The 27408-nt window shown below is 37.9% G+C and overlaps 3 protein-coding genes and 1 long non-coding RNA gene across 4 annotated transcripts; 2 read left to right on the forward strand and 2 right to left on the reverse strand.

Annotated features, from left to right (window-relative positions):
• Nucleotides 1-212: 212 nt before the first annotated feature.
• LOC120106114 (NAC domain-containing protein 86-like) lies at nucleotides 213-3068 on the forward strand. Its single transcript, XM_039118999.1, has 3 exons — nucleotides 213-722; nucleotides 2296-2573; nucleotides 2722-3068. The coding sequence occupies exons 1-3, from the start codon at nucleotides 566-568 to the stop codon at nucleotides 3058-3060; spliced, it is 774 nt and encodes a 257-aa protein (XP_038974927.1). The 5' UTR covers nucleotides 213-565; the 3' UTR covers nucleotides 3061-3068.
• Nucleotides 3069-3827: 759 nt separating this feature from the next.
• Nucleotides 3828-5434, forward strand: LOC120106116. Its single transcript, XM_039119003.1, has 4 exons — nucleotides 3828-4094; nucleotides 4180-4290; nucleotides 4383-4461; nucleotides 4538-5434. The coding sequence occupies exons 1-4, from the start codon at nucleotides 3828-3830 to the stop codon at nucleotides 5218-5220; spliced, it is 1140 nt and encodes a 379-aa protein (XP_038974931.1). The 3' UTR covers nucleotides 5221-5434.
• A 1924-nt stretch (nucleotides 5435-7358) lies between these two features.
• Nucleotides 7359-7981, reverse strand: LOC120106118. Its single transcript, XR_005508357.1, has 2 exons — nucleotides 7653-7981; nucleotides 7359-7615 (listed from the first exon to the last, which is right to left on the reverse strand). It is a non-coding gene; the product is annotated as an uncharacterized LOC120106118 (long non-coding RNA).
• Nucleotides 7982-17814: 9833 nt separating this feature from the next.
• LOC103699207 lies at nucleotides 17815-24708 on the reverse strand. The gene is made up of 11 exons (XM_039119001.1): nucleotides 24289-24708; nucleotides 24079-24181; nucleotides 22935-22948; nucleotides 21834-22052; nucleotides 21586-21657; nucleotides 21180-21269; nucleotides 21005-21043; nucleotides 20766-20870; nucleotides 20025-20190; nucleotides 18252-18361; nucleotides 17815-18149 (listed from the first exon to the last, which is right to left on the reverse strand). The coding sequence occupies exons 1-11, from the start codon at nucleotides 24505-24507 to the stop codon at nucleotides 18063-18065; spliced, it is 1224 nt and encodes a 407-aa protein (XP_038974929.1). The 5' UTR covers nucleotides 24508-24708; the 3' UTR covers nucleotides 17815-18062.
• Nucleotides 24709-27408: the final 2700 nt, after the last annotated feature.

Here is a 27408-nt window from a genome sequence, read left to right on the forward strand (position 1 = left end):
CGGACCCCATCCTCCAACAGTTTTGTGCCACGTGCCTAAAACAGGCTCCTGGAGGAAAAGACAGAATATAAGCTTAGGATCTTTGTAGCCAATATTGATGTAAAGGCTAAAGAAAGAGAGAACAAAAGACAAGCCAAGAGCTTCTTCCGAACGGTGATACCCAAATGCTGAAAGAGAACTCCTTTGAACACTTTATAAAACCGTAGGGAGGTGTTGCCCATCTCCTCTTCTTTTTCCTCTTCACACCCACAGCCGCCGCCACACACCGCCCCCTCCCCCTCTTCCTCCTTTTTCCCTATCCTTTAGTCCCATCCCATCTCCCAGTCCGCAATTCAACCAGCCTCCCTCTCCAAACAAGGTCTCTCTCTCTCGCATGGGCTTCTTTCTCATGTGTTCTTTGGGCCCTCGTTATGATTGCTAGGTGTTTGTTTCAGGCTTTTGTATATTAGGTACATGAGCGCTTATACTTGTTCCCGGAGACGGTTCTTATCCCTATTTTTTGGACAGCAAGACCTGTCTCGAGCCTCGATCTTGTGAATTCGGAGGATTAGAAGATTCGTAAGAAATGGCACCGGTTAGCCTTCCTCCTGGTTTCAGGTTTCATCCAACTGACGAAGAGCTCGTTGCATACTATCTCAAGAGGAAGATCAATGGGCAAACGATTGAGTTGGAAATCATCCCCGAGGTTGATCTCTACAAATGTGAGCCATGGGATTTACCAGGTATTATTTTCTTTTGCATTGTCATCTTCAGAAGGCAGTGTTTTGCTGACGCCTCGAATCGACGCTTTTGTTGCGACTTGCTATGATGGGTCGCGCTCACAGCACACCTGTTTTGGCCTTGCTTCTCGCCATGCATGTTTCAGTTAGATTTATTGTAGAAAGAGTTAGTTATCAAAAAGTTAAGTAGGCCAACAATATCAAGAAATATATTTCTTCTGAATCGTATTTGGTCTATATAACGCAAATATGTCCTCCTCAATGACATCAATTAAGGTTGAAATACTTCATTTTTTGAAGGTAAGGGTTGATTGCAGGGTTTGTTGGGCTGCTAAGGAAAGCAAACTGTCAATAGAATATTAAATCATAGACTTATTATACAACTAAAAGGACTGGCTTCTGTTGCACCTCTTACATCTGATTCAATTCCACAATAGGATTAAGGAATTGTTATTATCCACTTCCTAGAGAAAGAATTTCTAAGGTTTGCCTTCTATAGCACTTCATCCATCCCACTTGATTCCTCTAACTTCCTAGAGAAAGAATGCTTCCGTCACTATCATGTTCTAGGATAAGATATATGGCCTCAAGATATCTTTTCTAGGATATCAATTAATTTGTGCAAGAATGTTGCTGTCCTTTGTTTGAGTGCATGACACGCTAGCTTCTCACTTTGATCCTGAGGCAAATAAAAAACAATATCCTCTTACATCAAAAAAAAAAAAAGAAGGAAAAAACAATCCTCGTTGGACAACCAAGCTAGCTCTGTAAACCTCAATTTCCATTCCATGCAATTGACGAGAAAAGTGAGTTAGACTTCTTTGGAAGATGAAGGAAGAACATAGCTTCTCCAAGCAAATATGAAAATTCCCACGAATGGAAAGGTCACCTTATCTTGTTGTATTTCACTTTCATCTCTAGCTAGTAGGGCAAAATTTTCGGTTTCTGCGACTAAAGCTAAAGTTTGTTTTAGAGTTTGTCACCTTGCAGGAAGATAAAAAGATCCCCTTAACCACCCATTTTAACTTTACTTCCTCCAATTGGATTTTCTAGCTTGCTTACTTTTTCAACTTTAGATGGAACCTACATGTCACTTTAAGTTTCGTAGCATTGATAAATATATATACTGCAATCTGACAAGAACGGCCAAGATATTCCATAAGTATAGAGAGAGACCCAAGTCAATAGAGTATAAAAGAAAGGTTGCATGGTCTCCAAGAGATCACTGTTCCGCAGATTTATTTTTTCTTTTTATCGCTTGGCATATATATCTAGTGGTTAAGATGATTATATCCTTAATGTTCTGTAAAGGCATAGCACGAGAACCTCCGAGCACTGTCTAGTTCTAAAGAACAAACTTGACCCCAGGGCAGTATATAATATTTCTTAAAAGTTGCGACTATGGTATCTTCGTGATGATTTAACTTAGTTACTGTTGGATCTTCTTTTTCTTTTATATACTTATAAACTTTCATGCAAACCATTCTCCATCTTCATTTGCACTCCATCTTCGTCAATATTTTTTAATCATCATAAGGAAATGATTTTAACAAATGTAGCGAAATGATTATTTCAGAGAAGTCGTTTTTACCAAGCAATGATCTTGAGTGGTACTTCTTCAGTACCCGAGATCGCAAGTACCCAAATGGTTCGAGGACAAACCGTGCAACTCAAGGTGGTTACTGGAAAGCAACAGGGAAGGACCGCAAAGTAAGCTCTCAGAGGCGTGCAGTGGGCATGAAAAAGACTCTTGTTTACTACCGAGGCCGAGCACCTCACGGCTCTCGAACTGATTGGGTCATGCATGAATACCGTCTAGATGAAAAGGAATGTGAAGCTGCCTTTGGTTTACAGGTGTGTTTACTAGAACCTCCTTTCCCATTAATTCTAAATGCCACAACTAATTCAATCCTTTTCTTTCACCCTCTAATGATATATATCATCGTTACTTTTCAACTTAAATTATATATGAAAAATTATGCTTAGCCTTTTGAATGATTAGGATGCCTATGCGCTATGTCGCATCTTCAAGAAGAGCACACCAAGTCCAAAGATAATAGAGCATTACGGATCTCCTTACGAAGAACACTCCCAGTGGATGTCAAATGATCGTTCCCCTACCGTTGATCTCTTCTCTGATGGAAGAGGTGTGGTCTTGGAGAGCCTTTATCCTCGAGAGACATGCTCATCTGAGATGATCCAGGGAGCATCATCTAATGCAAGTGCTTCAATTGATACCAAGTGGATGCATTTTCTCAATGAAGAGGCATTTGCCTCCTCAACTCCATTTCACCACCCTTCAAGCATTTCTAATGTGCCGTCCAAGGTATATTCAACCTAATGATCCCTAGATTAATTGTCTAATGTAGCAGTTACTGAAAATGCATACAAACACTCAACTGGGTCACCACTCAGATCGGTCAAGTCTAGATCAGGTGATAAGTCTCATATCTATAATCTGAGCTAGTAGATATGATCTATTACTTTTAAATTGCTTACACACAAAATAGTATATGATTTAGAGACCCTTAGTCTATGTATCGAGTGGCCAAAAATTTAGAATATTTAATAACATGAAATCATACTTTTTTTACCACATGATGTACATGCTAGCCGTTTCCAAATTACATGAACTTTAGTGTGTAAGTAGTTTAGTGTAATAGATCACATCCTATGCCTCTGATTACTGATACGAGATTCCTTCATCCGATCTAAACCTAACCAAAATGGAGTGGAGATCCGTCCTGGTATTGCTAAGTCTACCAACATAATCGTGTGTCAAATAGAAGTAGAAAATTGATATTATTATTTATATTAAAGATACGTAGATAAATTTTAATTTCACAAAAGTGGCCTAAAGTTATTAGAGGATGGCAATATCAATAATTATTGGTATTCTTGTATTTATCAATGAATCAAATGAAGAAAAAAAGTGCTAGCCATATCTATTTCAAGTGAGTAATTTTATGTGCCGGATGCCTCGAACCCATTCTTCTAAACAACCTACAGCAATAATAAGGCAACAAGAAAAACCTTTAGTATTCAATAACATTCTAGGGTTATTGGTGAAATGCCATTTAGTCCCCTAAGAATGTCAATGTGCCTGTCATGCAGGTGGATGTAGAGTGTGCATGGCTGCAACACAGGCTCTCCATGCCCCCTTTAGAGGTGGACTACCAACAACTTGATCTTTCCGAACCTAAGATCCTTCAATCTGGGAGATTACGAGGTAATACTAAAAAGGTGGACAATTTGCAAGAGATCCAATCAATTGCTTCAGCCTCTCAGGAACTTGTTAACAATGCCAGCTACACTGACATATGGGCTGGAAGTTGTTCTCAGTTTGATGAGTTTTCCTCCCTATTGGAGTTCGGAGTCAATAGAAAAACTGAAGGCATACACTTCTCTCAAATGGATGGATTGGGTTCTTCAAGATCCATGCCTAAGCCATATGAAGTAGAAGAGCCAACAAAGTTTGATAGAGATAAGTGATCTAGAAGAGGAGTTTAAAGATAAGAAGAGAAAAGAGAACCTAAAAGGGGTGAAAATATTGAGCAATGAAATAATAGAGGTACAATATTCAAACATTAAATCAGTGACAACCTTCTTTTATTCCTGTTAAAATATAACCATTGAAGATAACTTTAAATAATTGCCAATCAGATAGCTCTAACGGAGCAACAGAGCACACCAATTGAGAGCATTCCAAGTCATCAAGTAAAAGAGAATGCAGATGCTGAAGGTATGCATATAAAAATATTATCTTATTCATTTGACTCCACTTTAGATCATTCCATTAACTCAAAGTTATATTGTAGGAGAAGCCAATCTATACACAAATTCGCCTGATAAAGGAGGCATTGGCAACAAACCCATCTTTTCACAAGTTCAACCCGATGATTTTGCTCTTGGTTTCATTCATCCATTGGAGGTCTACCAGCAGGACCACGACAACAATGCTTATGCCACGGAACCGGCAATTGATGTTTATGAGAAAGTTGAAGTCAAGCATGGGTTATTTGTTTCAAGTGGGGGTGCAGCTGAAACATTCTTTCTTCATGTTGAGCCTTTGAAGAAGGTCAGGTTCCATCTGAACCCAATGGTTAGACAAGACATGGCTGAGAGGAATGAGTTTCCAACAAAAGATAGAGGTAGATTTTCTTTCTTTGGCTCGTTCAAGGCATTTATTGAAGAAAACACTCAGAAGATGACAGGGAAGATTTCCATGAAGGCACTCAGAAGGTCCTTTATTGGCGACAAAACAGTGTTTGGAATGCTACAAATTCTTGCAGTTCTGTTGACATCATGCATTTATTTCGGGGAGGTGTCAGATCAAGCAAATCTGAGGAAGCAAATTTTTTCAATGGATCATCCCATGAAAGGAGAAAGAGAGGGTAGATATCTTGACGGACCAAAGAAAGCGAAGGAAGGTGAAGACAACATTTGGTTTCTCAACGTCAGAGGGAAAAGCATTTCCAGTACGTTTTTAAATGGGAAATGATCTTTCCTCTCTGCAGCTTTCGCTCTCTATGCTTCAAAAGTCACCGACTCCTGACCTTGAAGACATAGCCATGGCCTATCCTTCTGTTCTGACAATATTTCATTTATTTGTAACTTATAAATAACATACTGATTAGCTGTAACCAGACACTTGTTATGGTTACTCAAAACATTAACATAAAATATTTCAAGTATACAAGAATTAAATTGTCATACATTAAACTTGATTTTGCATGGGTTATTGGATAATGTTAGACCTGATTTGTGGTAGGGTGTCTATGATAGGCTGACGCAACCCGGCCGACTTGGTTTAATTTTTTTTGAAGGAGGATAAAAGAGAATTTCAACCATCCAAAACCAGCCCAATGTTAATAAATTTCCTCTCCATTTCTATAAGACTGCAGCCTCTCCCTCTTCCGTGATGTGTGATCTCAAAAACTATAGTGTATAGAAAGAGAGAGACAAGACCAAGAACCAACCCTTTCCTTCTCCAACTACATTTATCATTGGTGTTTGTGCTGTGAGAAGAAGGTTCTTCTCACGTAGATCAACCCCACTACGAGAAAGGGAACGTGAAATATTCGTAGTCAATCGATTTCATTAAGATGCAAGAGAAAACTCGAAGCTTGGTCGATCTTTAATCTTTGTTTTATATTGGTATCAAAGCAATGATGGGTATTTTCATTTTTACTCATGCTTCCTCTAATTCTAGGGATGTTAAACATCCTTTTGAAAAGTTCAGTTTAAACAGCTTTCCATAACCTAGCAATTAGAGGGATCTTGGTGGTCTCTCATGGTAACTTTTTACACAATATTATGTTGTTACTTTTAGGAATTAGATGGATTATTGGCATGTGATCAATCCTGGAAATTGTCAGTCAAATCCATTCAAGAGATTGCCAAGGAGTGGTTGCACGTCCTATCGGCCAAGAAACGAGAAAGTTATAAGGGCCTAAAATTGGTGGTCGAATCAGTTTCAAAAGAAGGTAGAGAACTATCATCTAATGAATAGAGTGGCACAATTCATAAATTAAATAAACACTGTACCTTCTTTTCCATTCAAGTTCCAGGTGTTTAAGTATTGGAAGCGGTTGCACAGTGTGTCTGTGACGTGGAATAGACGTGTTAGTAAGTCAGCATTAATGTGGCGATGACATTGCTGTGGCATGATGATAATGTGGCACTGGTGTGTCGTTGATGCAATGCGGACCCGCTGTTGATGTGACATTGATTTGTCGCTAACATGCCACAACCATAGCGCTAATGTGTCGTTGAGCTAACTATGAAACACAGCCTAGAAGGGAATGAATCAAAGAAAAGAAGGTTCATCACTCTCAAGTCAATGATTCAACGAGAAGATAAAAGTGAAGAATCTGATAATATAGAGGGTGGGAGGATATAACCCTTTTAACAAGAAGATTTAGAAGGTTTATGAGAAGAAGGCAAGGATAAAAAAAAAAGACCTTTGACTAAGAAGTAGAGCGCAAAAAAAAAAAAAAAAAAACCCGCTAATATGCTATGAGTATAAGAAGCCTGGTGACTTTAGTGCAAACTACCTATTACTAAAGAAGGCTCTGAAAAAGCCAAGAAAGAAGGCAATGGTCGTTGCTTAGAGTGACGGCAATGGTCGTTGCTTAGGGTGATAACAATGAATCAAAAACAGCAGGACAAATCCAACAAATAGCCAATCTACGACTCATGGTTTGTAAAGTGTTGGGAATATACTGTCCCAGAAAATTTTAAATCTATAATACTCTACTTCAATAAATAATAGGCAGAAATAGGCTTAGAGAAAATAAATAGAGAAAGTGGAAAAATGGAACCCGAGATGCTGAGGCGTGGTATGTTGGTCACTTTCCTTGAAGTAGATTTCGCCGCCTTACAGTGCACTAGGCTTAGATGGCGTTCTACTCCTAAGATACAACAGCCTCTCGCACCTTTTCAAACAGCAACCAAGGCGTCGTATACAGCGGAGTCTGTTCTGTCCATTGCGAAGTCTAACTATGTTGGCGTGTTCCTTCTGCCTCAATGATTTGCACGGATCAAAGAAGCCTTCGAACCCAGAATCAGTATGCAGCAAGCCCGATTGAAAGAAAAATAGCAAATAGGAAGAATAGAAGTTTTCTGTTTTCAATTCTGTTTTTTGTCTAATCCGAAGAGGTCTATTTATAGACTTCTTCGGAACAGACGCGACCAAAAATCGGTCAACGGTCAAAACTGGTAATAAAGTTTGAAAAAACACTGGGAGTAGGATCAGCGGATGCGAGGTCGGTTGCGAAGAGGTGCTAACGAGGAAGCGACGTGGCTCCTCGTGCTAAGGGTGCGAAGCACGACTCATGCGCCTCTTGGCTCATCGCACCTGTTGTCCGACCTCGGCTCCTCTGGGCTCATTGCACCTGTTGTCCGACCTCGGCTCCTCTGGGCTCATTGCACCTGTGGTCCGACCTCAGCCTCGGCACCTCGGACGAGCACAGGCACAAGGAACCTCGGACGAGCAGGGCCTCAGTCTCTTGGACGACCTCAGCTCTGGGTCGCACAGGTGCAAGGAACCTCGGACGAGCAGGGCCTACGAGCACAGGCACGGGCGCAAGGAAACTTGGACGAGCAGGGCACATGCGCAAAGAACCTTGGCTCGGACAAGCACAGCTCGGCCGCAAAGAGCCTTGGCTCGGACAAGCACAGCTCGGCCGCAAAGAACATGCGCAAAGAGCCTCGGACGAGCAGAGGCAGGGAGAACCATGCTTTACGTAAAAGAAATGAAAAAGGAGAGAATGGGGAATCGAACCTGTCATCTCATCCTCACCCAAACAACGCACCAACCACCAAGCCATACTCCTTTATTAATATATATGTATAACATATATATATTTTAAGTATGAAAACTTTTAATCATTAATTTAACCAAAAAATCTAACATTCCCCCACCTGATTAAAATGTTTTCAAAACTTTATAAAATCAGAAAATAGTCAAACCGGGCTTGTTTATGTTACGACTTCAATAAAGGTAGCTTGCGGCTTTGAACCTTTACCTAGTGAAAGTATATTTTCATCTGAAAGGTATAGTGGTAGCTAAAAAGTTTTGAACCAAATCCTTTGGTTCAGATTTCTATACACTTCACCCATGACAAATGCAAATACTGGGTTCATCATAGGTGGTGCTTTTTCTGGCCTTATGCACCAATATCTCAGTTTCATGAGTGCTCTAGGGGTTAAACCCTTATCCCCATAGACTGCGGCCACACAGTCACACTCACATAGGTGAGTCCTCCAAGGGTGCTCGCAGCACAGCACCTTGCCATAGACTCGGACTCATTCAGAGTTTTAAACTCTTCCGTATACCTCTGCTGTATTTAGCACTCACATCACAGGGAGAGACTAAATGACATAAAGTCATTTTATTATAGTGCTAACTAATCATTAAACAACTTGTTTTTTCCGTTGAACCTTTCGTCTTGGGATCTCCAGTCAGAATAGGTTGGGTTGCCATTGTCAATGATTCCTTATGGGTTTCAATCCCATCCCCTTTGATGTTTCTATGACTTTGCTTCTAGCCAGTCCTTTAGTTAAAGGATCTGCTAGGTTATCTTTAGATCCAACAAATTCCAAAGTTATGATACCATTTTTAATTAGGTATCTAATAGTCTTATGTCTCACACTAATGTGTCTTCTGTTTCTCTTGTTATACTCAGTATTTCTACAAGTATTAATTGCAGCTTCATTATCACATAACAAAGAGATAGCAGGTATAGGCTTTTCCATAATAGGTATTTCAGACATAAGATTCTTAAACCATTCTGCTTCTTGACTTGCAGAATCTAAGGCTACAATCTCAGCCTCCATAGTGGATCTTGTGATCACAGTTTGTTTGGATGATCTCCAAGCAACAGCTGCACCACCCAACATGAATATGTATCCACTAGTTCCTTTTCGGTTCACTGAATCAGTGATCCAACTAGCATCACTGTATCCTTCAAGTATAGTGGGAAATCTTGAGTAATGTAAACCATAATACATGGTACCTCTCAAGTATCTAAGTACTCTATCCAGTGCTTCCCAGTGACTAAGACTAGGGCAACTATTAAACCTACTGAGCTTTCCTATAGCATAAGAAATATCAGGTCTACTTGTATTTGCAACATACATCAGTGTCCCAATAATTTGAGCATATTTCTCTTGGGCCACTGGATCACCGTTATTGCACTTCAAGTTCAAACCATGCTCATAAGGTGTACTCACTGGTTTACAGTTGTACTTATCAAATTTCTTCAATATTTTCTCAATATATTGTGATTGATCAAAGATTATACCATCAGGTATTCTGGTAATCCTGTTACCAAGAATTACCTCTGCCTGACCTAAATCTTTCATATCAAAATTATTAGATAAGAAAGTTTTGATATCAGCCACCATATTCATATCAGTACCAAAAATTAAAATATCATCAACATATAAACACAAGATAATACATGAATCATTTTCTAACTTTGAATATAAGCACTTATCTGATTCATTTGCTTTAAAGCCATAAGAAACAATTATTTTATCAAATTTTCTATGCCATTGCTTAGGAGTTTGTTTTAAACCATAGAGGGATTTGACTAACCTACAGACTTTTCTTTCCTGTCCTTGAGCCACATATCCCTCTGGCTGATCCATATAGATCTCTTCCTCTAAATCACCATGAAGGAAGGCAGTCTTGACATCCATTTGATGAATTATCAAATTATGGATTGAAGCCAGTGCAATTAAAGTACGAATTGTGGTTATTCTAGTTACAGGAGAATATGTATCAAAGTAGTCAATACCCTCTTTCTGAGAAAAACCCTTAGCAACTAATCTTGCTTTGTATTTTTCAATAGAACCATCAGGTCTTAATTTCTTCTTAAATATCCATTTACAACCTATAGCCTTACTACCAGGTGGTAAGTCAGTTAAAAACCATGTTTTATTAGTCATAAGTGAATTCATTTCACTATTAATAGCTTCCTTCCAAAACATAGAATCTAATGAGTTCATAGCATCTTTATAAGTTTTAGGATCATCTTCAACCATAAAGATATAGAAATCAGATCCAAAATCTTTCTTTTTCTTAATTCTTTTTCCTTTACCAAGTTCATTAATATTATTAAGTTCATTTTCATTTTCATTATTAGGAATAATTAGAGAATTAGATGGCGAACTACAAGATGCATCATTAGATCTATCTATTAAATGCTTTTCTATTTTATCCTTAAATGGAAAAATGTCTTCAAAGAAAGAAGCATCTTTAGATTCAATTATAGTATTCTTATCTATGCCATTAATATCAGAACTAATGACTAAGAACCTATAAGTAACGCTATTAAGAGAATAACCAAGAAACACAGCATCAAAAGTATTAGGTCCTAATTTTCTTTTCTTGATTAAAGGAATATTAACCTTAGCCAAACAACCCCAAACTTTTACAAAATTTAGGTTAGGTTTTCTTCCTTTCCAAAGTTCATAAGGAGATTTATTAGAACCTTTAAATAGAACCCTATTAAGCAGGAAACATGCAGTAAGCATTGCTTCCCCCCACCAAACCTCAGGTAAACCTGAGTTGGCAAGCAAAGATCTTACCATATCTTGCAGAGTCCTATTTTTCCTTTCAGCCACTCCATTAGACTGAGGTGAATAGGGAGGTGTAACTTCATGTAGAATTCCATTAACTCTACAGAATTCATTCAAGTCATTAGAGGTGTATTCTCCTCCTCTATCTGACCTGAGAATCTTTATTCTCTTGTCAAGTTGATTTTCTACTAAAGATTTGTAAGTCTTGAACATATCAAATGCTTCATCTTTAGATTTCATTAAATAAACTTGACAATACTTAGAATAATTATCTATGAAGGTAATGAAATACCTTCTACCCCCTTTAGTCAAAGTTCCATTTAGATCACATACATCTGAATGTATTAATTCTAATAAAGTTGAATTTCTATTTACTATTTTAAATGGTTTTCTAGGTTGTTTAGATTGAACACAAATTTGGCACCTTTTCTTTTCATTTAATGAAACATTAGGTAATAAACCAGAGCTAATCATTCTTTTAATAGTATTATTATTCACATGTCCTAATCTAGCATGCCAAAGAGATGAAGAACATATTGAAAGCACAATTTTATTATTGTTATCAGAAGGAAAATCCAAAGATACATTATTTATTACATACAAGCCATCACACTCATAGCCTTTGCCTACAAATGTTCCATTCTTTGTTATAATCACTTTCTTAGATTGAAATAACAAAGAATAACCACTCCTATTTAGAAGAGATCCACTGATCAGATTCCTTCTTCCATCGGGCACATGGTACACATTAAATAGTGTAAGCACATTTCCAGACGTAAGCCTTAGAAGTACTTTTCCAGTTCCAAGCACTCGTGCCGAGGTGGAGTTCCCCATAGTTACTGTTAGGCCACTCCGGACCTGATAAGTAGTAAAAAGGGTATGATCAGTACACATATGAACATTCGCACCTGTATCCACTAACCAATCGGTAGAGCAAATTGCCAAATTTAATTCTGGACTTAAAGTTACATACCGATCATCAGTACTAGTAGGACCAATACTGGATAGCACCATGTTGGTTTGTGGATTTGCAGGTTGAGAAAGCGCATGTTCATAGTTCTGATACTTCTTTCTCTTCATCCGGCATACTCGAGCCATATGACCGAGTTTCCCACAATTGTAGCAAATCGGCTTCCGATCATTCTTATTAATATGGTGTTTTGGCTTCATAAGTTTTCTTTTGTTTCTAGGTCCACCCTTTTCAAATTTGAACTTATGGGTCTTATTCTAGCCTTCTACAAAGTTCACCTTGGTTAGAAGCTCAGGATTCATGAGTTGCTCATTATCTTTCTCAAGGTGTTGTTCTTGGATCCTAATGGCAGACAATAGAGTTTTCATTGTCATATCCTCGGTTTTATGTTTCAGGGATAACCCAAAGTCTTTCCAAGAAGGTGGGAGCTTGTCAATGGTACAAGCAACTTGAAGGCTCTCAGTTATACCCATTCCCCTTAAGCCTAATTCATGATAAATCACTGTTAACTCATGGGCTTGATCAACTACGGGCTTGGTGTCAACCATCTTATAAGACAGGAATTGACTAGCAGTATACTTGTCCATTCCGGCATCTTGGATACCATATTTCTTATTAAGATCATCCCAAATCTCCTTGGAGGTTTTAAAAGTGCAGTAGACATCAAAAAGGGGATCAGTAAGATAGGACAGAATCCTTCCCCTACACAGGTAGTCTTTCTTCTTAAATTCCTCCAAATTACAAGTTCTAGCTGGTTCATTCTCTTCCTCATTTGGAGGAGAGTCAAAGATTATGGAAAATAACCCAAGTGTGGTTAAGAAGATTTCCATCTTCTGTCTCCAACGCTTAAAGTTATTTCCATTAAATTTTTCAGGAGGAACCGGGTCACTTGCATTGGCCATTGGGGTAACTCTAAGTACTAGCCTATTATATGTAGGAGAGAATCTACTTCAAGAATGTTGGGAATATACTGTCCCAGAAAATTTTAAATCTAGAATACTCTACTTCAATAAATAATAGGCAGAAATAGGCTTAGAGAAAATAAATAGAGAAAGTGGAAAAATGGAACCCGAGATGCTGAGGCGTGGTATGTTGGTCACTTTCCTTGAAGTAGATTTCGCCGCCTTACAGTGCACTAGGCTTAGATGGCGTTCTACTCCTAAGATACAACAGCCTCTCGCACTGTTCTTTCTGCCTCAATGATTTGCACGGATCAAAGAAGCCTTCGAACCCAGAATCAGTATGCAGCAAGCCCGATTGAAAGAAAAATAGCAAATAGGAAGAATAGAAGTTCTCTGTTTTCAATTCTGTTTTTTGTCTAATTCGAAGAGGTCTATTTATAGACTTCTTCGGAACAGACGCGACCAAAAATCGGTCAACGGTCAAAACTGGTAATAAAGTTTGAAAAAACACTGGGAGTAGGATCAGCGGATGCGAGGTCGGTTGCGAAAAGGTGCTAACGAGGAAGCGACGTGGCTCCTCGTGCTAAGGGTGCGAAGCACGACTCATGCGCCTCTTGGCTCATCGCACCTGTTGTTCGACCTCGGCTCCTCTGGGCTCATTGCACCTGTTGTCCGACCTCGGCTCCTCTGGGCTCATTGCACCTGTGGTCCGACCTCAGCCTCGGCACCTCGGACGAGCACAGGCACAAGGAACCTCGGACGAGCAGGGCCTCAGTCTCTTGGACGACCTCAGCTCTGGGTCGCACAGGTGCAAGGAACCTCAGACGAGCAGGGCCTACGAGCACAGGCACGGGCGCAAGGAAACTTGGACGAGCAGGGCACATGCGCAAAGAACCTTGGCTCGGACAAGCACAACTCGGCCGCAAAGAGCCTTGGCTCGGACAAGCACAGCTCGGCCGCAAAGAACATGCGCAAAGAGCCTCGGACGAGCAGAGGCAGGGAGAACCATGCTTTACGTAAAAGAAATGAAAAAGGAGGGAATGGGGAATCGAACCTGTCATCTCATCCTCACCCAAACAACGCACCAACCACCAAGCCATACTCCTTTGTTAATATATATGTATAACATATATATATTTTAAGTATGAAAACTTTTAATCATTAATTTAACCAAAAAATCTAACATAAAGTTGAGGTAAATTCTATACCTTTGAATGATTTTACTTTTGATAAAACTATGATGCTTTTTACAATTTAATAGATGAGTTTATAAAACAGAACTTAAACTAAAAAATCAAACACTCTTCACTGAAAAAAAAAAATCAAAAGCAAAATAATCATTAATTTAAGAAAATTGGAATCTGAGCAAAGAAGTTAACAAGCTGAATAACCAACAAATTTACGTTAAGTTATGAACAGTTGAATATAATGTTGAATAACCAACAAATTATTTTTGACAAAGCTAAACCTGACTATAATATGTTATTGAGAGCTTCCTCCTGTCTCCTGAGTATCATCCTGACTTAGGCATCAGAGGATTCCTCACTGAATACACCCAGGCAAGAGGACTTCCTTGTTTATGTTGTTTCTAGTTGGAGCGTCATTTCAAACCAGCCTTCCCGCAATTGCCTCTCGCATCAGGTCTCAACCCGACACGATCCAAGCAGTCGATCACCGAGTTCTCCAGCACTAATGCTTTACTCGTTCGGCGCCTAGGACTGGCTAGTTCCTAGGAGCAACAAACAATAACATGTTGTTTACGTGGAAAAGTGTTTGGGTAGCAAACTTGATCGGAAAGAATAGGAAGCTTTCATATGAAGTGGGAGTGTTTATAGAATAGGACAAAAGGGAGATTAGAAATCAAAGGGAGCCCCAAATCATGTACCTAAGCCAAGTATTTCAATGTGGAAGCTTTGGTCTTGCCAAAAGAGTGAGCCAAGCAACCAAGAAGTGGCTTAAGCATGGCACATAACAAATTGAGTGAGGAGAACATCAGACTAAATAGCTGTTAGAGAGATTGAGTGGAGAGTCATGTTGAATCAGTCAGAACATGCCCGGTGAACTATGGGTTTTATTAATTGACCTAACAAAAAGGATCATGATGCAATACAATATTAAGCAATTATTGAAAGTAGTACAAGATCTGATAGTGAACAAGATGGGGCAAGTGGGAGAATAGTAGCCCCAGTGGTTGAAACTACCAAGAAAAGTGGAGTCCAGGCATGGGCAAGAACTAACACTTGACATATACAGTTACCCATGCGTCTACAATTCTATGTATAAATAATGTGTTGTCCAAAGATGCAACCCAAAAGAAGAGCGTGAATTAAGTCCTTAAAAAATTATAATTATTTATAATTGAAAAACAAACACTCAAAAGTGTTTGTGTAGTAAATGATAATATGTATGTATAGTTATAGAATTTGAGTGTTGAATGCAAGATGGAATAAATACACGGCACAACAAACACAAGTTTTATAATGGTTCGGTGCCAAATTCAGCACCTATGTCTACTCCTTGAGGCATCCTTCTTGAAAATTTCACTCTAGTATTATCAAAGATTATAGCGTGATTGTTCTACTCCGGCTCACAATCAAATCTAGTTGTTTTTCGCTAGAAATCAACCAAAAAACCACCCCAATCAAAGCTTTCCCTTGGTATGATTATAACACACAATCCAATTCAAGGTTTTGATGGAGCTTTGCCTCAAATTTCAAACCCTTTGAAACTTGTTATAACGAAAACACAAAAATACAATCAATGAAAGAAAAACTTCTTAATGAGTTGATTTGAAGTGGTTGAAGCATGTGTTGGTAGTAGTAATGCTCTTGTTGGATGCTTGGAAGCTTTACTTTCATGCTCTCCAGTGTGGGTGAATGTGATCTTGACTGCTCTCTCACTTAACGACACTTTTCTATTTGCTTTTCTTTTTTCCTCGTTTTTTCTTGTTTTCTTCTGATGTCCCAAAGCATTTATATCTTGAAAAGTAGTTGGAAAACTTTTTATAGCCATTAGAGAGGAAAATATAGCAAGTAGGAGCGAGAAAAACTATTTTAAGCTCATAGAAAAGTAGTTGTTTGAAGTGTCACACACAGATGGGTCGACTCATGATCTTCAAAGGTCAACTCTTCTTTTTCTTAGATCGACTCGAGAAAGCATTGATTTTCACTATATTCTGTCTTTCGCTGGGGTCATTCTGGGGTCGACTCATGCTCAATAGGGGTCAACTTAAGCTGCTTGGGTAGACTCGCAGAGGGACTATTTTTTATTGTGTTCTGTCTTTTGCCTAAGACTATTCTATAATTGACTCGATTGATCCTAGATCGACTCATAAAAGTGCACCTGTTTGCTCCACTGTGCTAGGGTCGGCTCATGTAGCTTTGAGGTTGACTCTTGAAACCCTTCATAATTAAAATCTTCTATCTAAGCCTATGGGCATTCAAAGGTTGGTTCCTCATGACTTGGGGCGATGAATTAGAAGAAATGTCAACCGGCAACCGTATCTAAAAACAACGATTAGTGGATATTGGTGATAGCAAGCAAAGGATTGGGGATTCAGTGGTGTAATGTTAAGAGGCCATGCGACATGAAGACATTGATAGCAATATGAGGGAAGTTCCCATCAGGCAACAACGGTTCTGCTTGACCCTACAAAAGCATGCATATGCTGTCAGTGAAGATTTTCATACTATTTTTTCTGACTTTTCCAAAGGAAGAAACTGAAAATTCAGCGATTTTAAAAACAAAGAAAAGCTCGTCTAATACAAAACTTTATAAATACTTTTCACATCCTTTCCAATTTGAGCATTTTAGGTTGAATTCTTCTTCATATGTTTAAATTATTTTAAGATTATTTTTACTTCCTCAATGCATCCTTAAGAACTCCAAAAACACAACTAGTAAACTTTTACTCAAATATTTTGTATAATCAAAATCAAACCTTTTAGGTCAACAATCTATCCCTTTTTGATAATGACAAAACCTTTAAGTACTATGATAAAACAATGTGTGCTAGGATAAAAATAATCAATATTCACTATTAAAAAATGATTTACCAACATGGTATCTAAATAAGTTAATTTTCTTGATACCAACAATTTATTTATAATATTACCAACTTATTGTCAATGTCCAACCGATTTGAAGGTTCATTTAGGTCTTATTTTTAATGTTCAAATGATTGCTCTTGATTACAATCATATTTTTCATGTCTTTACTTATTTCTTTTCTCTATTCTTCTTATTTCTCTTCTCAATAGTTATACCATCTCTTCCCCTTTTTGTTGTTATCAGAAAGAAACATGCATTTGAATTGAGGAACGGAGTATTGTACGTAAGGCAAAGTAGCTTCATTAGTACTATAACATGTACAATAGAGAAATTATCAAAAATAATGTATGTTGCGGAAACCAGTACATCATAGCAAATAAACTACCGAGATAATTAGGGTGAAGTATCTAGACACTATAAAGGAACTCCTAAATGACTACTCGGAGGATCATAAACTATGGTAGGAATGATGGATGGTAGAGCACCTAGATCCAGGGGCTGAACTAGAGGGTCTGAAGGGTCCAAACTGAGTAAAATGATGATAGAAAGGTTGAGTGGTCCCAATCTCTTGGACAAATCGCCCGATCATATCAACAAGGGTGGTAAAAGCTAATGAAATGAGAGACTCAGTCGATTTTCTCGGCCAATCCCAAACCTCTCTAAGGCTATCCTAAATCTAAGCTCCCATCCTCCACGTCTTAGTGGTGAAGTTCCTAATGTCGTTCTGCTCTGAATTCTACAGAGTTCTCACTCCCTTTTGATCTCTATGGTCCTCCAAAGTTGACTCATCATCATATGTCTCACCTCAACTTTACCATCATCTGAGTGAATGAAGATAGATAAGGCTCTAATCTCTAATCCATAGAAAGTATGCCACATGGTGACTACAGAAATCTTTGCTAATCTTGGATTCTGCTCTCCTCCTGCCGAAATGCTTTAGATGCTACCAACCTACCCATAACTTGCTCAACAACAACTCTTAGCTGCTCCTCATCTAGTCTAATAGTCTGACTAGTAATGCTTTTTGAATGCTGTCTAAGGATAGATATTAAAAGATGCAGCAAAGTCTTCAATCCAAACAAATGCTGGCCTATACTAATGCTATTTATTAACGATTCAAGTTACATGCTAATCCTTTTCATAATGTAAAAAGTCTAAATAATGTCAAACATGGTAGTTTTACCAACACAATATTGCCTAAGAAATTCTAATTGTAGAAATGAAAACATAACAATGTTAACTTTGAAGAAGTTTCAACCATCCTCCTTGAACTTCCTACCCATATAATTCACTAAGGAATAATCTAAAAATACTGTCTTCAAGCTCAGTTTCTTCATTGGCAAGGCACAACGGTAGGCTCCATGGGTGTGGAAGTACTTCTGTCGCACATGTCAGGACCAATACTTGTCACCCCCTCTTCCTGATATAAAATGAAAACAAAGACAATTATGCATACAAATGCAAGCATGAAGAGGCATACAGGCACTAGGATTAGAAGGGAAGGTCAGGCAAAGTGATGGACCTTGGCAAGATTTCTGAAGTATGTGGTGGTGTAGTTCCCAGTAGGAAAGAACACTTCAATTAGATCAGCTAAAACCAGCTGGGGCTGTGCAAGGGCTCCATCAAACCAATCTTTCAAATAACAAGCACTTGTTAGCATAATTGGACTTTTTTTCAAAACATGGAAAACATCAAATAAAAAATTAGAAAAGTATTGTACAAACCAATATGTTGGGGCATTATGTAAATTCAATGAAAATTCTAATAATTGTACACATAATTGAAATTATGTGTCTCTAAAAGTAAAATATTAAGCACATTGTTTCCAGATTTTCATGGTTCCAAGGTATGCTATAAAATGTACTTTTTATTTCTCTAATAAAAAAAAAATGAATGCTGTTTTAGTCACATAAAACATTGTAACTTGAGGACAGATGCAGTAGGGTTGTGCATCCAAATGATGTCAAAACTTAGCCAGCTGATGCATATAAGATGGTGAGCCCTCTTTTGAAAGTCGAAACAAAGTCATCTCGATCATTGTTTCAATTGCTTCTGGTTCAAGTTCAGAATTCATCACTTTCATCAGAATTTGATGGTAGATACTAAGGTCGGTGGAACTGTCGCCCGGTTCGAGGCATTCCAAGCTATACCGGCCATGGACCGGAACAATTCTGGCAACGAAAACGAGATCGGCACTGGAGGAGGCAAAGACGAAAGAAAAAGACGAAAAGAGTGAGAAAGCGGGAGAGGAAGGTCGAGGCCGGCCAGGGAACCGCCACACGGAGGAGAGCTGCGGAAGAGGGGCCCATTTCAGTCCCCTGTTTCGTTTGAAACAGAGGCATGAGGGGCGCTTTTTATGTTTAGAGTTTTTAAGTGAAAGTAGCGGAGCCCTTCTTCTGCGGCTTCTCGGCGGCTCTACAGCCTCTGCCTCCTCTGCGCGACAGCTCTTCGACCTCCACTAGCCTCCTTGGCCTCCCCCTTCTCTCATTCTTTTTCTCTCTCATTCTCCCTCCCCCGTCTCTTCTACTGTGTCGGTACAAGCACGGCACGGCATGGCACGGGTTCGTACCGACTCATGCTACTGGGCAACTGGTACAATGCCCAGTATCGGTTCTGCCGACTCTGGTAGATACATTTCAAAATTTAAAGCAGATCCCTCATTTTACAATAAAATAAAGAATATATATTAATTCAAATGTATGCACGGGAAAATAGCTTCAGAACATAAGAAATAAATGGTTTGGAAAATAAAACAGAGACCATATAAAGAAAAAGGTGAGATGAACGATAATTAGCTGCTTAATGCATGAATATGAAAACAATATAAAATTGGTTTGTTTGGTAAAATTCGCAATTTACTTGCTCATGGTCTTATTCAATTAGTAATTACAACAAAAATGTTGTTTCTGAGTCCTCAGAATACAGAGAAACATTTGGGTCATTAGATTCTACAAGCAGGAACAAATGTGACTTTAAGAATTGTGGGATCCAACTTATTTGCATTACAATACCTATACACGAAATCTACAGTTTAATATTTCTGTAGACAGTTTTGAACTGGCACGATTCAATTCCAGTAAGGTTACAGATTACATTTTATCTAGACCTTAACGTGGACTGATGAGAATTTGGATTGTAAGAAGGAAGAAAAATTCAGAGATAATTAATATAATCCGTAAAACAATTAATAACTCATAAACCATGCATCTACTTCCGAGTATAAAAATTGGCAGGAGAAACTGGGAACCTGCATTAACAATTATTAGATTATGTAATTAGTAACCACCAATCATACCAAGTGTTGCAGAATCTCGCATTCTCTTATCATATCTCCACAGGCTCTGATTGGTGATAAAGCCAAAGCATGAGCTGTCTTCAATATCCATGTTCTCAAGGAATGTTGATAGTGTGTACTCTGCTGGCTTCAAAACGTATGTTTGATCAATTACCACGTCCACAGTCTGATGATACACACAAAATCATTTGGTTCAGCTAGCCTTCTATGCTGTTCATTTAAATTGTTTTAGAGTCACTAGTGAAGTTTAGTCAGTACAGAATTCCTGCTTTGTCAATATGGAAAGAGATAAATGCATTGAACATTAAATGCAATTCAGCTGGAACTTTGAGATCCATTGAATCAAGGTGGCCCTTACGCAAATTCTGCAACATCCATTAGCAACATTTCTTGGGTACTTTTGCATCCATTACCAATTAAGAGTCCATCTATATGATCTAGTTTGATAAAAACTTTCGTCTGATTCACAGCAGAGAAACCTGTGATCTTTCAACAAAAGGTGGGAAAATTGATTTTCAATTTTACGAAATGCAGGAATTCTACTTATCAAACCCACCATCCAGGTAATAGCAGGAAGGTCTACTCATAAAAATCTTGTTCTCGTTTATATCAGTTGTTAACTTATTTAAAAATACATTTTACTTCATAGACCGCTACTTAGGTTTCATCCTCATTCAGCTTTATAGGACAAGAATTCCAGGTCTAAGGTCTAATAAAGAAAAGCACTTGCTGAAAACTTACACAAAGGATGGCATGGAAGTTCTCCATATCCTCTGGATCTGAAACATTGTAGAGATTGTTAGTGATGGTATCATCCACATTCTCACCTCCAGCATCGGTCACACACTGCTCAATGAACAATGTGGGTTTTTTATCCATCCAAGAGCATATGCAAAACCTTCTATTTGTGCCTACATACATGTGCATGTGTTGATGTGTATCTGCATGCAAATACTCTGCAAGTTCCCAAAAGATCTTACCTGCAACTTGTAACCTTCTTTAGCAAAAGACCATATACCCTAGAAAATTATTATGAAAAGTAAATACATAAGCCTCACCTCATGCTATTAACATAGTTTTATTGATGAAAGTTGAAAATAGGTTTTTTGGTTTCATGTCTGAAAAGCATAAGATGATAGCAATGTCATGGTATACCTGGTTATACTCCACCCAAGCTACAACAGGTTTGAATCGGGATTTAAGGTTTGCTGCAGATTTGCTTAAGCAAATGTAGTTTGCTTTAACCTGCAATGGACAATCAATTGAAGATAAAGATTTTCCAAGTTAATCGAAATTTGTAATGTTTGAGGCCCATATTGACTTTTCTCCCTAAAGAAAAGGACCACATTTGTAGGTAACAATTGACTGAATGTAGTGCATCACTATCATCATGTTTTTTTCCTTCTCCCTCTCCTATTCTTCGGTAGTATGATATTTTTGATCAAATTGGCATGTATTTTTACAGATTAGATGCATTTGTAAGTAAAGTGCATGATGAGTAAATAGAGAATTTTTTGCATTCAATAAAAAACCAAAAGTTGAAAGTTGAGCTAGACTTAACTGCATCATACACTGAATTGGCACGGGCTTCTGAGTTTGTGAACGTTGCCAAGTACTTGATCCATTCTGCCCTCTTAAGAAATCCATCAGAGAACAGTGTTATTGTTAGATATATGTCACTTCACACATAAATGTGCATATATGAAACAGGATGCACTTTAGCCTGTGGAAAAAATAATGGTCCTCTGATGCACATACATTCTAATAGATCGCTGCATATGCAAATATAGAAGATATACTTGTTCTTACCTGCAAAGGAGAGCTCTCATCCATAGGTACAAAGGCTGCAAAATTGCAAGCTTGTTCTGCATCTACATTGCTTATGAAGTGTGCGGAGAATTGTGAGAGTTGTTGTATATCTGTTCGGTTAACAAGCTGGATGTTGCCACTTGTTAACGACTTCAGTATACATTGCGATGTTACTTGATCTGATGTTATGCCCTTCAAGCTATCTAGCAAACCCAGCAACTGCAAATTTCTTAAAGAAAGTTAGTGGTATAGAACAGAAAAGAAATGGTGAGAGGAGACCAAGTTTAACAATGGCGATGAAATTTTTTCAAAGAATCAAATTAAAGTGGTTTAAAACCATATGGTTGTGAAGCCATCAGCAGGTCATGCAAAGATTAAGCTTGAGAATGGACATTGCAGTTGTACGCCAATTCTAATCAATTATGTCATGAGATAATTGCCACTCGTTGGATGACCATCAATCAAAAAAAGCCAGACTAGGAAAGGTATGTTAGACTAGCCAAATGCAATATTCAGCAGGAGATCATATAATTCCTTTCCTCTGTTCATGTTAAATGTCATAGGTTCCAAATATCTAAAGAATTAATTACTTATTTCAAGTAGATAAATTGAAACAACTGGAATGATTAGAGAAAGCCTATCTGCTTCTTTACTTGGGAAGCTATTTCCTTAATAATCTATAACTACTAAAAAGATGACGCCAAACTACCAAAAAAATCAATTTACAACTTTTTGAGACTGAGATCAGAGTAAGAAAAAATATTAGAGTTACAGTTTTAGGCAGTGGTGAAACTTCAGATTTGTAAGTAGCTTGATCGAGCAATGCCCAAAAATGGGACAATTCAGTTATTGGTACTAGAATAATTAAACACTTGCCAGTCCTTGTTTTTAAATTTTTTAAAAAAGAAGATAATAAAGGACATGCTCCTACAACCATCAAAATAGGCATGAGGCAGTTAAAAGACAGGAAGGTAAATGAAAGTCAAGTGAATGATGATCAGAAGATCAAAGGGCAATCCCGCAGACATTCTTCATTAGAAAAGAAATGTATAATCTGAGAAACTGATAGAAAGTACTCATTCACATAGCAGCAGTCCTCACCTCGAAGAATGACACTGTAAAAATCCATCAACAAACAGTAGATTAAAATTGCCATGTAGTGTGAGTAGGTAATGGTACAACGACAAAGCAGAATACAAAAATATTGGCAAGACAAACTATGAAAAAGAAAGAGCTAGTATACATTTCACAGTTAATAAATTATATTTAGTCCATGGACATAATTAAGCCTATTTCTATGCACAGTTATATTTGTTTTATTTACACTTATGCACTGACTAGCAAAATAAACATCAAATGACCATCAGAATCAATTTTTAGATACAAGATTTTTGATCAGCAAGAACTAAATGTAAAATAGCAATCAATGTAAGGGTTGAACTTCAATGGGTTCAAATTGTATCTTTCATGCAAAAGAATGATTTATCTTCCTTCACACGGATCCACCGTTGAATCGTGCAACGGTTGCTTCAAGATTTGTGCTGGTAGGTGAATGAAGGAGTTCGGAGTGCTTTGAGATCTTACAAGGCACGACCTGCACAATCCAATGGATGATGTGAAAGAACATCAATCATTCTTTCTTGCAATGATACGATCCCCACCAAACTTCAATTCCCCTTTTTGGGGGGAAATTGAATGGTCAAGCTGGTCCAATAGCTAGACAGGCCCATATTTTACTCCAAAAATATGGAGTAAAACAAATCTTTGCCAAATTTAAAAAAATTGGGACAAACCAAGGCTTTCGTCCAAAGGGCCATCAATGTATATAAAATTAAATATGTTCAGGAAACTTGAAATGGTTTTACCTATCCGACATCATAACTTGAAGGATGCCCTTAAAATCAACTGAGATCCTTTAGATTTAGATTTTTGATACTTGGAGGGCAGTATCAAACCTAGGGCCATGGTCATATAAACTGTTATGGGTCTGGGTCAGGTTCGGGGTCTCAAGAATAAGGTCCAAATGGGATCATGGCTCTGCCCTAGTTAAGAGGTTTTCGAAGTACTATTCAAAATATTTTAGCTTAATTGCCCAAACCCTTAATGCTGTTGTCCCACGGCCTGTTCTAACTATTAAGAACGGCCATTACATAAGCATCATGGAGTTATTGATTACAAGCATGTGCAAGGAAATAAATTAAAACAGAACAAAGTAAACATATAGAGTACAATCTTGTACATGTACCTGGAAAATTGGTAGTGTCAACAGAGTAATTGGAGAGTGGGATCACAAAAGACTTGATCCTCCCGGTGCAGTACTTAGTTCGTGACGCCATCCTCGAATTATTCTTTGTTTCACACAGACACCCATACGCATAGATGTCAAGTTCCAACATGTATTATATGCTTTCGTGTTGAGTAGAGGCAGAGCAAGGAAGAGGCTAGAAGATTTCACCTGCATGAGAAGGTAGCTCTTCCCATCAATGCTGTTCTTGATTACCTTGAAGCTCTGCCCGTAGTATATGTGGAATAGCTGGGCGTCATCCACTTTAGAGATGTTTCCCACCACCGGAACAGTCTTGGCTGCTCCTCTCGCTTGTAACACTAAGAAGAAGAAGGAGAAGAAGAATACAGAAAAGGAATAAGACCTCTTCAGAGGCTTAGAAGAAGCCATGGTTTTGTGTGTCTCGGCACCAGCGCCTCCTTCAACTTGGACGATAATTAGATGATGGAAGGAGATGTGGAAGCTTTTCGGCGGTGGTGCGGGTAGGTGGAAACTTTCGTGCTCTCCTTTGGGTTTAGGGGTTTAATTTATCACGGGGAGAGGCAGAAGGACCCGAGGAGTCCATGCAAGCGCCCGTGCCTCGGAGAGGATGGCGGACTCTTTTCGTCCTGATCTTCTTTTGGTTTGGATTCCGGGCTGGACTTGGTGCGCTGTCATGCTTTGATTTGCTTTTGGTTTGGGTGAGTGGTCTCGGGGGACAGGGATGGCATGCCTCTTTTTGTCTCCGTCTGCTGTCTGAAGTAGAGAGTGGGTTCACGTGAGAGTGCAACAAGTTGCCGCCAGCTGAGGCCATATACCTCTGTGGTCTTCAGATTAAAGAAACGTTACGCCCATTGATTTAAACAGTGGTTATGGATACTTCTGTTGTACGTGAATACAGCTTCCTGTATCCGGCTTCCTTGAGTCTTAACAAATGTAGCGGTTAAAAAACGTAAAAATACCTCTGGTTTGCTCAAATTTTGAGTGCTGAATTGGATATATAAGTTACCTTCAGTTTTGTTCCTGAATCCTTTTCCTGCTATTAATTGTTGGCAATTGATAGAAAGCTGGTGAATTTTAAGGATATAGGAAAAGAGAATTTGAAGAACTTAATGCATTCGGAAGAGTGAAAACTTGACAGCATTTCTGTTCTTTTTCTATTAATTTCCTTGACTTTTTATCTCAAAAAATTTAGTATCATTTTCTATCCCTACATGCACTACATGGCTATGTCTGCAGTCAATCACAGCCACTCCTTTTTATAAATTTCATTCATCAAACACTTATTTCAGTGCACCATTATAGGAACGAGTGACGTTGATTAGCTCCGTACATGGCCATTTGGCACAGTGATGTTGGGTATAATTCCTCGTAGGTCCCCACTAAGCAATTGGAATTAGATTTGACACATACTTATAGGCATCTTGTATTTGGCTCCTATACAATCATGCAACCATTTCTTCAAGCATTTTAATCTTATATAGCGCTATCAAATTAGTCCCTAGGCTGAGTGACACCAAGAGTCTTATATTTTTAGCCGTTAGAAGAAGAACCAAAAAAACTGCTACAAAGTGGAACGGTTTAGAGGCAAAAACTTGTCCATGGATGGCTATTGACTCACAATGAACTGTCATATCCTCTGCCTCCCTAAATTTTCCTTTTAATGGTAGGACTGCATCCAAGCTTTAATGTAATTTCCAAGGGTGTACTTCCAATCTAAATTGCTGACAATCATGGACCATGATAAACGATGATGATGATGAAATGTAATAACTATAGATAGTACCTTCTAGGGGCAAGACATCATAAATAAGAGTGATCACTTGCTATCAATAGAGTACGGGGCTTCCAAAAAATTATCATAGTGCTACAACAATGTGCACATAGAAGTGTATATTCCTAGCTTTTTCAACCACCTCAGTATATCATTTGGAGATAATTTCTTTGCTTTGAAGAATGGTTGCTTTATTTGTTGCTATTTTTTTGGCAGTTCCCTCGCATGCTCTTTCTTCATTGATTCCTTCTCGATGGTCATTATATACTTGTTTTTTTCTCTTTTCTCTTTATTCTCTTTCTTTCAATTCTCCCTTTAACTTTCTCTCTCTCTTTTCACTTTCTATGTCCTCTTTCAATCTATTACATGGATACTGTCACATTCTGCAGGCACGTGCCAAGCACGTAGCACACAATCGCACATCCATAAAATTTAATCCCTACATAACATGCCAATCCTATCCTTTCTCATCTATAACATATCAATAACTCAGACAGTGGTATTAATAAAGCAATAATACTTCTAGAACAATAGTTTAAAATAAATTTCTAAAAAATCTCATAAAATAAATAAAAGAAAGTCCATACAAATTTGCTATTAATCCATTTATTTTAAAAAGATGCAAATGAAGTCAACTAAGCCCTATACTTCTCTCCGCTCAGCCCATTGTCCCAGTCCAATTTTACACCTAGGCATCTAAAAGATATGAAAAAGAGATGAGTGAGCTATAGCACAGTAAGTCATCATTATCTTTAGTTGGATCCAACATATTAAGTACTAAAAAATACAAATTTTTAAAATATAAAATTTTCAATTATAAATAGAAGCACGTTGTCTAATCTAAGATAAAATTTTTACAAAAGCATGATTGCTGACATAATTTTCAAAATATTTAATCGATCCGATCAAGAATTAAATTTCCAATTTAAAGTAGTTATTCCATCCGCTCTCTCTTATCTTATGTGACTATGACAATAATTAGTCATTTCACAAAGTCAAATGAGACTAACTCTTGAACAAGAAACATGCTCTTGATTAGTATGTGCCAGCGATCCGTCTTGATTGGCTAGGCTCAAAAGGAAACTAAATTTGAGTCATATGAAAACATCCTAGCAAGCAGCATGTGCTGGTGATTAGCCTCGACTGGCTAGACTTGAAGTTAAACTAGCTTTTGAACACATGTGGTTAACAATCAGCCAAGTTAGCTAGATCTAAATCATAGTCAAACTAGAAATCGACTATATTGTCTAATTAATATCAATTATTTAGGCATATGACCAATCTATATATCCATGGTTTTACAAACAACATTTAATTGACCATTTCATACAACATAATGAGGTCTCATCAAATCAATACGTATTTTATACAACTTAAATTAATATCATGCTCAAGTTACTCTAGATCCATAATTTTAAAATTTAATGAAGAGCATTGACAATAATTATTTTGAATATAAATGTCATTATGCATAAATAATTTTCACTATCATCATTTCAAATATTTAAATTCTTTTTCTCACAGGCATGTATAAAGCT

Source organism: Phoenix dactylifera, unplaced genomic scaffold (assembly GCF_009389715.1).
Source record: "Phoenix dactylifera cultivar Barhee BC4 unplaced genomic scaffold, palm_55x_up_171113_PBpolish2nd_filt_p 000467F, whole genome shotgun sequence".
NCBI lineage: Eukaryota > Viridiplantae > Streptophyta > Magnoliopsida > Arecales > Arecaceae > Phoenix > Phoenix dactylifera.

What these genes read in the sequence shown, in the direction of transcription:
- LOC120106114 (XM_039118999.1), top strand. Translation starts at nt 566, where the DNA reads ATGGCACCGGTTAGCCTTCCTCCTGGTTTCAGGTTTCATCCAACTGAC. An exon ending in TGAGCCATGGGATTTACCAG is followed by an intron (nt 723 to 2,295) that starts GTATTATTTTCT and finishes TGATTATTTCAG; the next exon opens with AGAAGTCGTTTTTACCAAGC. An exon ending in AAGCTGCCTTTGGTTTACAG is followed by an intron (nt 2,574 to 2,721) that starts GTGTGTTTACTA and finishes TTGAATGATTAG; the next exon opens with GATGCCTATGCGCTATGTCG.
- LOC120106116 (XM_039119003.1), top strand. Translation starts at nt 3,828, where the DNA reads ATGCAGGTGGATGTAGAGTGTGCATGGCTGCAACACAGGCTCTCCATG. An exon ending in TGAGCAATGAAATAATAGAG is followed by an intron (nt 4,291 to 4,382) that starts GTACAATATTCA and finishes ATTGCCAATCAG; the next exon opens with ATAGCTCTAACGGAGCAACA. An exon ending in AGAGAATGCAGATGCTGAAG is followed by an intron (nt 4,462 to 4,537) that starts GTATGCATATAA and finishes GTTATATTGTAG; the next exon opens with GAGAAGCCAATCTATACACA.
- LOC103699207 (XM_039119001.1), bottom strand. Translation starts at nt 24,507, where the DNA reads ATGGCTTCTTCTAAGCCTCTGAAGAGGTCTTATTCCTTTTCTGTATTC. An exon ending in ATGAGAGCTCTCCTTTGCAG is followed by an intron (nt 21,658 to 21,833) that starts GTAAGAACAAGT and finishes GGATTTCTTAAG; the next exon opens with AGGGCAGAATGGATCAAGTA. An exon ending in CTTGGGTGGAGTATAACCAG is followed by an intron (nt 21,044 to 21,179) that starts GTATACCATGAC and finishes ATAATTTTCTAG; the next exon opens with GGTATATGGTCTTTTGCTAA.